Raw genomic sequence first — 10,348 nt, forward strand, 5'->3', positions numbered from 1 at the left:
TCTTTCTTATACTGAGGGCTCCAGAGCTGGACGCAGTACTGCAGGTGGGGTCTCCCCAGAGCAGAGTAGAGGGGCAGAATCCCCTCCCTCGACCTGCTGGCCACGCTTCTTTTGATGCAGCCCAGGATACGATTGGCCTTCTGGGCTGCGAGTGCACATTGTCAGCTCATGTCCAGCTTTTCATCCACCAGTACAGAAAACAGATGCAGAATTAAGATGCTGCTTTACTATCACAACAGTTGCTCTGTGACTTCACTGTGTCAGTCCATCTGCTACTAAATCTAAAACAACGCTCGTGTACCAGTCCCAGCTCACCTTACAGATCTCCAAAATTAGAGGACATCATCAAACTACCAACTTTTAACATCACATTGTACTATCTGTGTGGGAATTTGAATTCATGAAGTCTCCTCCTTTTACATGCCCTGTAAGTTTAACAAAGGTTTATTTCTTTTTTTTATTAAGTTCACAATTGTTTTTAAACAAATGCCCCCTCCTGCAATGGAGTGAATTTTTTCCCCCCATTTATTTATGCAGTAGGAGCTTCCAAAGGCCACATCGACCCTGAAAACTGAGGCTCAGCTCTTTGAATATCTCAACAATAGTGTTACCTATTTCAAAAGAATATTTGGAGAAACATTTCTGCACTAAAACAACTGCTGTAAACAGCTGGTTAAACCCATATATATGGGTTCTGAGGTGCTGTTTAACAAGAGTCTTTCCTCTCTGAGTTCAAGGACTTTTTCATTCCCTTTGCAGGCTCCTGGGGAGTTTCATAAGGCCCTTAAGATTTTTTCTGCCTGAAAGGTCCAGGCGTGAGCTGCTGTCTCACAAATTGGCAAGTCAGTCCATGGTGCAAGGCTGCAGAGAACATCTGCCCCCCCCGCTTCTGTATGGGAGAGTTATCATAATATAAAAGATAGAATAGTGTATAGAAATATTGTTATCTATTATATAGTTACATACATATGTGTTTGTCTCTAAATATATATACAAACATGCATGAATATATATGTATGTTTTATGTACAGGCATATGTACATAATACACCAGCAAATTTTTGTCCATGTTTATGATACCGGTGTAGCTATTTCAACAAAAATTATGCCTGTCACCAACACCCTGCACATGTCCTCTTGGTTTCCGTGGTTCTTTCAGTCCCCAAATCCTTAAATCCATGTTCCTGCCAGCTTTAATCCAGCAGTATCCAAATCCTGATGCTCCTCTTCCCTTTCCTCATACCAACTGCAAAATATATGCAAGCAGTTCCCACTCTAATTTTACAGCGTTCCTTTTTTCAGCGATGCTTCGGGCACTGCGAGAGCAGGGGCGGGAGGACTTCCCACAGCTTTGCCTCCATTCAGGAGGGGTATTAAGACTGCTCAGGACTCAGGGCAGTGCACATTTGGGAGGTAACATGCTGGGGCCTCAAGAAATCTCTAGAGAGAGGCTTTGAAAAGTCTGCAGGCTGCATCAGCCCTAAGTGCCTCTGTATTCCCAGCCCAGCCCCGGGCTTTCCCTGGAGGTGTGCACATGTGCAAGTGTACAACATATACGTGCCTCTGCGTAGCTTGTGTTTCAGACCTGCCAGTTAAATTTTCTGTTGCAACTCTGAAAGGTTTTTTTTCATTTAGTTGCACCATGTAAAATTAAACTTGAATGAATTATTGCGTCTCTCTACTCAGTGAACTACAGTTAATAGGGATGAAGTATAGTACCTTAATCTCTGTATTTATGAGAAAAGACACGTTGTTTTGGAGAATCTGGTTGGTTTTGGTTTTATTCAGTACGTTCCTAAGCACGTTTATAACAGGCAAATGAGATTCGGAAGTGTGGGGGGTGAACGTCAAATTTGAGAACCCTTAAACGCTTCCAAGATTTTATACTTTCTGAAGAGAATAAACCACAATGTAGGAGGAGCTTACAGCTTCACCATTCAAATCCAGTGACTGATGGATCATGGAAGAGTGAATAGGTTCAGTTCATCATGTCCCAGCCTTTCTGAGGGACCTAGTGCAGTTCCCTGCCTCACTGAACTGAAGACAATGAGATCTTCTCACGTTTATGAATGGTGATTTCGTTTATCCGTGGTTTGGGTACGCATTCTGTAACACAGCATCGTGCAGAGTTTCGGAGTGAGCATCCACTGCTTTCAACCGCTTGGCTTAAATTAGCTATGTATTACCTTAAATTTGGAAAAACAAGTATTTTGCTCACATTTCAGTGGGAAAATCGTAATAGTCCCTATTATTGAATTCTGTCATTTTAACTGCACTCTGCAGCCGCTGAAAGCAGGACTCAATTCTGTCCTGTGTCCACCTCAGAGAGCAAATCCATTAAGCAATTTTGTGCATTTCAGAAATGGTCTATTTTCTATAAATTATGTAACTGTGCTGAGTATGTCTGTAAACCAGGTTTTGAACTGTGGGTATAGAAAAGGACAATTAGCTGCAAAGGGTAATTTCAAAACAGTACATTAGATAAATGATATGTTACTAGGAAATTCTCTGTGATAAGGAGAGCGTTTTAAAGCAACTTGTTTTATAAATTATACCATCTGTATTATGTATTGTAGTTAATTTTAATTACATCAAAATATGTAGAATTACTTAAAAGCTGTTCAATGAGAATGCAGTTATAACCTTTCTAAGGGATGACTCTGCTGTACAGACTTTTGTTAGGAAATTAAAACAAGGAAATGGAGATAAGGACTTGCACATTTTATTTTACTCTACATGAGAAATGTTGGCTGTGTTCTACTGGATACAATACCTAAAGCAGAAATGGAAAGAGAGAAGTAGAGCCTCTGACCCCAAAAAGTCATACGGGTGGATAAATTATTACTCTAGTCTGTGTTCCTACAACAGAGTTGAGTGAAATGTTACAAGTTCTTAAAAGAGAAAGTATTAAAATGTATTACCTTTTTTATCCCAAAACTATAAAATCACTAACCTTCACCAAGGGGCTGCTTGACGTGCCTGAAATCAATAGTGATACCACCACTGACTGGTTAATTTTAGTTTCCTTTTAATAACTGCTAAAATAAAGAGCTTGGATATCATTGGGGTCTGAAACAAAAAATGCCCTTTGTACCATGGTTTCTGCTTCAGGATTCGAGGTGTCAGCCACAAACGGCACGCCATGGCCCTTGCCCAGCCTATGGCTGGCAAGAAGCTGGGAAGCAAGAGGCAGCTTTTGGATGCTTCAAGGTGCTTTCTGCTGCCGCTGCTGCTGCTTCTCAGAGCAACCATAGGGTCCAGACCTGAAAGCGTCTCTCCAGTCTGCATCCATGCTGGTGTTTTGGTTGGGTCAGGAGCGTGATTTTGAATCTGATGTCCTGATCCTCCTCGCTTGTCCTGCTTTGGTGTCTAGCACGCTGTCTGGGGGTGTGGATTCCTTGCAGAGAGAAGGAAACTGGGGGATGCAGAGGTGCACATCTCATGCACTTCTACTCCTTGGAGCTCTTCTGGCCGTGGGACTGGACTACAGCTAGTCCTAAGTCCTCAAAATGTGCAGGGTGAAGGTCAGGTCCTCAGCATCAGCTGTTTTGCTGCACTGCCTACCAATGTAGAAATAGCCTTCAGGTGTAATATTTTCACATCTGGTTGAAGTTATTTATATGTGCAAATGTCTAAGGGGTCAAACCCTTTCTTACTCAGCAGACATTTAAATACAGACAAGTGTAAGCCTCTACTTAAGTGGATGTGTTCGGATTTAGAACGAGACTTCTGGATCTGTTTAAGATTTAGAGCCAGTTATTTCTAGGTTAAAAGTCTCAGGGAGGTTTTTGGTGGGTTTTCAGAAGGAGCGTTGCCACTCACAGTGAAGGAAAACTGTTTAAACATCCTTTAAAATGTGGTCCTTGGGCCCTAGAAGCTGGCTCTTGCACCGCACTGCAAAGCCGTGGCAATGTAGGAACCTAGATGTCATGGGCTTTTGGTGAGAGCGGGGCTTGTAAGTCGCTTAGGAACAGACCCTCAGAAATATTCAATCACCTGAACATTAGTTAAGTGCTTACTATATTCAGGAGCCTTTGAAAAATCTGTTACCTGCATCTTCAGCTACAAGGAGACCTTTACAATCTGGTTTTTATGCTTTGTGACACTTCACAGAGCAATCTATAAATACCTTAAGAACCTGGGGTTACTGCTAAGGACACTCAAGTACCTCAGATAATTTTAAAACTTTTGCCCTTATTAGTTTTCACAGCTGGGAGCTTATGTTAGAACAATTAGGAGCATAAGACAGTTTGGGAAGAAATAATTTGTGTGCTGAAGAACACTGCGTAAGTTGGACTCGATGATCTTGGAGGTCTTTTCCAACCTCTATGATTCTATGATTCTATGATTCTAAGTTTTACCTTTTAACAAATTTGTCCTGCTGTTTTTCAGGTAAAGGTGATGTGTTTGGTGATATCTTCTGGAAGGAAACCAGTCTGGCCCACGCATGTGCCAATGTACGGGCTCTGACATACTGCGATTTACATATTATTAAACGAGAAGCCTTGCTTAAAGTGTTGGACTTTTATACTGCTTTTGCAAACTCGTTCTCAAGGAATCTCACGCTCACCTGCAATTTGAGGAAACGGGTAAGGCGACTGCTCTTGTTTTCCCCTTTCTCTCACCAAGAGATTGCACACTCTTGCAGACTGTTTGCAGTGTTTAACAACCCCCAGTTTATGCCTGATATTTTCAGGTCATTGCAGATTAACTGGCCTTTCAATAAACGTTGTCGCTTTTCGTTAATGATGGCTCAATAAAAGTATCCTGTAGATTTGCAGCTCTGAGAAGCAGTTCTAGCAGGGTGACATATGAATTATATTTCTTTTCCTTTTCTTCACAGTTGCTGGTTTTTGCCTTTTTTCCCCGTTGCATAATGGATAAAGTTATATTTTACAGTCTGATAGAATCCAGATTCTGGATTCCTCAGAGGTGAGGTTTCGTCTCTCACCTACTAAGATACAGGTCAGAGGACAGTGATGGATCTGCATGGCATAGACCAACTAAGAGAAATTTATTTATGTTAAATAAATAAAATGTACTCAGATGAAGTATTATATTAATACCTGCTTCTCTCACTTGCGTAGTTTAGAATTTTAGTACGGCAAGGTTAATAAAGCTTGGTAGCGATTTTACATTCACAGCTCACTTAAACCCTCCTGCTCATTTTATAATCAATCAGCAATGCTCACTATCCATTAGTCCTTTCAAAGAACACTCCATCTAAAAATTAATTAGCTATAAGGACGTATCTTGAAAACAGGTTAAGGGATTCTCTAATTTGCATTGCGGCTGCAAAATTTAATCTTTATGATTTTTTTTTTAAATTGATGAGAGTTATATAAATTTCATTTGCATAGAGAAATCTCATAACAATGATTTATAGATTATCGAGCATTAACTGTGATCCTCTAGCTGCTGAAACACGTTTTTCTGCAGCTGTACCTAGGGCATCTCACCTGATAATGTACGGAGGCTACCTCAGTATTTCACAAGACAATTTCAGCCTCTACAGTAACAGCAGTTCAACACAACTAGAATTTTACCTTTCTGAGCCTAGTTTCTCTCTAGCCACTGGAGCATCTTACAAATGCTTCTTTCAAAGGAGTTTTAATTTTTAGTGCATTCCTTGTGCTCATTAATATACCAAGTATGGCACAAAATACCCATGGCAAAAAGCAGATGCGATGGGACTGCAGTCCCCCTCTGTCTGTGCTGGAGCCTGAAAGAGCTGAATTATAATCGGGTTTGGTTCCAGCTTGTCAGTTTACCTCTGACTTGAAGCTTGTTAACTCTGCTTCAGACCTGAAGAAGGGCTTTGGGGCTTGAAAGCTGGTTTGGAGTTTCTAGCTTGTCGCTTCTCTGTTGATAAGATGTCCTCCAAGCCTTGACTTCAGCATCCCCCCCCTTGCCATCTTGCCTACCTGCGACGTGCCACCAGCTACAGGCCCGTGGTGACAATTCTGCTCAGGTGTTGCTGACGGTGATTTCAAGGGACAAGATAATGCCACATATATTGTGCCAAAATGTATTCTTTCCTTCTTAAAACTGTGAACCTGTCACTTCAGCTACATTCCTGGGACTCCCCTTCCCCCACTAGCCGTGACAAGGTTGCGTACAGCAAAAACACATACAGATCTTTTCCTGACAGGGCAATGTGGTGGAGTTCAACTCTGTAGTCCAGGGATATATATGGGGAATAGCCCCCTGGCTAGGTTTTACGGATTTTATTCTCTGCCACGCACCTTTTTTTAGGAAAGTTGGTTCCCCTGCAGGCCTGCCATAGGGAGTCACCCAGGTGGAAACACTCGTGGAGCTCAGATACCCACTGTATAGCTCAGTGTTAGGTACATGGACTTTGCCATGGGGGCAGCGACTCAAAGCAAGAAGGAACAGCACTTCTGAAGAAACGTTGGATTTTGCAGAAGGAGAGGAAATGTTGGTTGGTTGCATGTGTGGGCATTATATGAGAGTGGATGGAAAGTCAAAGAAAGGTCGTGTCAATGGGGTACATGCAGGGTGGAGTTCATTTCACTACAAGCTGCGTGATGACGTCCAAACTAGTCACCAGTCACCTTTATTGCCCATGAGGAGTGGTTCCTACAGAAGGCAATCATCTGGCCCCTGTTCAGTGCCCAGTCTGGGATGAGAAAATCATCCCCTTTCTGTTGATTTTTGAGAGAGTCCTTGATCACTAACTTTTAAATACTTAGGGTGCATCAGATGAACTCCACCTATGATGTCTCCTGCAGTTTTACTCAAGAACTATTTTGGGAAAAGTCTTACTTCCAGTATTGCAGTAAGGTGTGCTGAGCCGGAGCCTGCTTTGCAGAAATTCTGTGTATTGTTCCTAGGCACAAAACAGATCATGCTACTTTCAACACCAGGGACACAATCTAGATCCTGTTACATAAAGTTATTCAGGGGATTGTTTCAAACCTTGTATCTGCTGAAAGTGCACGTGATTCCCTGTTGGGCACAGAAGTGTTTGATGGTGAGTTCATCTCTTAGGAGGAGCAGTGCCATCCAGGACAGTTTCATCAGGTGAACAGAAAGCAGTTGTTCAGGCAATGAGACCGGGCTGACAGAGCTGCACTGTACTGCAGCAGTTTGTGCTGGAGTCATGTAATCTAAATGGAAAGAAAATCATTGTCTCCTTTAATTGATTTCATTAGAAATATACTTAGCACTTTTTCTATGTAGTCATCACTCGTAAGGTTTGACATTTAATTATAACAAAAATACACTCCTTGCGGTTCTGTACTGAAGAAAATGACTGTTTTCACTGTCAAAAATGTATAGACAGAGTTGTTCTTTCATCAGGTCTGCTCTTCAAAATACGCATACATGTATGTGGATGCACACACACACACACGTGTTTGTGCTGCATTGTCCCTCAACAAGCACTTAGATGTAGTCCATAGACTGCAAAACAATTTAGATGTTCAAAAGGCTAATAAATTAATAACAGTACTGAGCACAAAAGGTTAGTTCCACATGACAGGGAAGAGAAAGTCACGCTGAAGTGGGAGAATAATGTTTTCTCACTCCCAAATAACATTTAGAGGCCTGGCATGTTGAATGACCTACTTGAGGCATCTGCTCAGCATGCTATTATCAACTCTGGATTTTTGTTTTCTTTTTAGTGTGTTAGGTAGCTCAGCCATCACGCTGCATTTATAAGCCCATAAAGTGAGCGTGCCTGCTGCTTTTCGACCTGCAGTCATCTCTCCTGCCCAGGGTGACGAGGTGACTTTTAATTCGTAATTGCAAAGTACTGCAGCATATCATGTTTCGTGCTCTGAAATCCTTATGGCACATCTAACGTCACTAATGCACACTCCAAGGCAGAACCAGAACTTTGAACTTTTTTTCCAAACAGGGAAAAATAATTAATCTGGAAAGATATTCTTTAAAATCACAATGAGATTACATAGCCGCCCCTGAGGACTGAAAGTTATAAAGCAGTGTTTAGGATGAGTCTTCAAAGAGTTAATTACTGCCTTCTGATGTTGGAAGAGAATATTAATAATGTCTAATTCATTAAGTGCCTTTCAAGATTTCACACAGCTGGAGGAGGGCCTCTCTGCAAGCTTGGGCCATGGAGCTTGGCCTGAGGAGGGGAGCCAAGACAGATTTCTGGGAGGCTCAAACCCATATAAATGTATGTACATTTTATTGATGGTCAAAATTCAGGAAGGAAGGCCTACATCAGGCTACCAAATGTGTTCCCACAGAAAACCAGTGTTCAGCTGAAATATTTTTAAAGCATTTTTTTCCTTTTCTCTTCATTGCTTTCATTTGCACCAGCTAATGGACCATCGCCAGCTAACTGCTAGACAAACACGGTCTATGCAAGTGCAAGAAAAAAAACAAACTGAAGTTTTGGCCCTCCTGAAATCACAGCTAAAATTCTCCTGTGCTTCAGTAAAGCAAAGATTTCCCCCACAGCTTTTAAGGTACACGGTCACATACTGCTGTTTTCTACCATGAGCAAAATGAGCTGTGTTAACAAACTGAGTCAGGAGCAGCCAGGGAAGAGGACAATTGTCCATAAAGGACCTCTGGTGCATTTGCTCCTGGAAGGTGTGCTGGAGAGTGAGCCAAGGAGATGCGAGGAGAAATGAGTGCCTGTAAGGCAGTGAAATACCATCCGGAGGGGCTCGTTTCTTTTCCCTGTGATGCTCTTAAAGCCAGGGACAACACTGTGAGTGACTGATGTTATCTAATTCCTCCAGCACAGTGTGAATCTCTGAGGCTTTTTAGACGGTGAGGCTATGAGAATGTCTTAACACACGTCCTGTTTTTCTTTCTATTTCAGATTAGAATAATTTCTTTTTGAATTGGCTTTCTGTTTTTGCTTGAGGTTTTAATGACTCGCATGTTGTTTCTTGACTGAATCATTCGTCATTTCTGTGTCACATAGCTTTTAGAAAAGCTTTATTTTAATTCGCATTCTGCGTTCGTGTCTCCTAAAAGTGAAGGTTGTACCAAGGTTCATTCAGGATCCCCCTTCTTTTTCATTTTTAAGACTCTCCAGATGGCGTGCTATATTAGTGAGTGTCCTGATGCAGAAGCAATGTCAGAGGCGGAAAGCATTGCTCTGCGTATTGGCCCTTGCTCCTGAAGGTTGCGCATGTTCTGGTGAACCTGAGGACTTCTGCAGGTTTTGAGCTCTGAGAGCCGTTCACAATTACGGCAGCTTAATTCAGAGCTGTTTGCACTTTGCCAGCTGGTGCTCACACTCAGTCCTGATCAGTTGTGGGGAGTGACTTGCTCACATAGGAAGGGATCAGAGCATCGTCCTTGGGTAACTCTGGCAAACAGAAAGCTGTGGAGTAACTGTGGAGCAGGACGTGCTGAGCACCTCCTCTGCCCAGTGGTCCATCTGCACTGGCAGATCCATCATCCATTTTCACCTTTTTTCAGTCTATTATTGGGACTCCATGTGGGACAGCGATGATGGCAAAACCTATCTGGGAAAAACTAGTGTTTCCCTCATTATTAATGAAGAGAAGCAGGGGAGAAAAACATGCTGCTTAGGGAGCTGCTGTGACTAATAATGTAGATGGGCTGGTGGGGGCTTCAGTGGGGTCCTGGACTCCTGTCCTGTGATAGGGAATGTGCCCACCCCCAGGCTGGTACTGGGTCCTCATCCATGTCTCGTTCCTGCTACTTTCCTTTTGCATGTGCAACTATTCCTCTGCTGGTTTGAGCCAGTGGCAAGGGTCCCAGGGAGTGCCGGATCAAGCCTCTGGAAGGGCAGATCCAACAGATCAATATCTATTATGGCTTATACGGCCAGCAGGCTTTTGACATGACTTAACTCAGAGTTTGTTTGTAACTCAGTGGCTTGCTCAAGCCTATTGAAAATTAATACGATCAACTTCTTGATGGCAACGTGTACGGCATGTTTCCTTTCCCTGTCTGTATCTTTTCAGGGACTCAAAGCATCTGCAGGCTAATACATCCTGCTGCTTGCTGCCCCTAGCTGAGGCAAGGGGACACAGAGGGGTTCCCCAGCCAGGCATGGTGACACCCCTCTTCACTTCTCCAGGGTAAAACACAGAGTGACGTTAGTCACAGCTCCTAGCCGTGCTGCCCATGACATTGTGTTTGGGTGTTTACAGCTCTTGCTTCATTACTGCAGTAACAGGCAACTCTCTTGTGACCATGGCAAAGGACACCTTTCTCAGCTGTCTAAGCCAAAGGTCTCACCTCTTATGCTTCACTTCCTCATCACTCTCTCCTCACCTATAACTCCAACAAAAGTAATGCACCTCATTCCTTTTTTCTTGTCTTTTTTTTTTTCTTTTTTTTTTTTTTTTTTTCCCATTAGTGCCAGTTTC

The 10,348-nt window shown here is 42.6% G+C and overlaps 1 protein-coding gene across 1 annotated transcript in view; it reads left to right on the forward strand.

The window, feature by feature from the left end:
• The window catches only part of KCNH5 (potassium voltage-gated channel subfamily H member 5), a 154,361-nt gene that overhangs the window by 120,577 nt on the left and 23,436 nt on the right, over positions 1 to 10,348 (forward strand). The window contains exon 10 of the mRNA XM_009273378.2: positions 4,392 to 4,588. Coding sequence (XP_009271653.2) covers positions 4,392 to 4,588 — 197 coding nt within the window. The remainder of the gene's footprint in view (positions 1 to 4,391; positions 4,589 to 10,348) is intronic.

Source organism: Aptenodytes forsteri, unplaced genomic scaffold (genome assembly GCF_000699145.1).
Source record: "Aptenodytes forsteri isolate BGI_AS27 unplaced genomic scaffold, ASM69914v1 Scaffold479, whole genome shotgun sequence".
In the NCBI taxonomy this organism is placed as follows: domain Eukaryota; kingdom Metazoa; phylum Chordata; class Aves; order Sphenisciformes; family Spheniscidae; genus Aptenodytes; species Aptenodytes forsteri.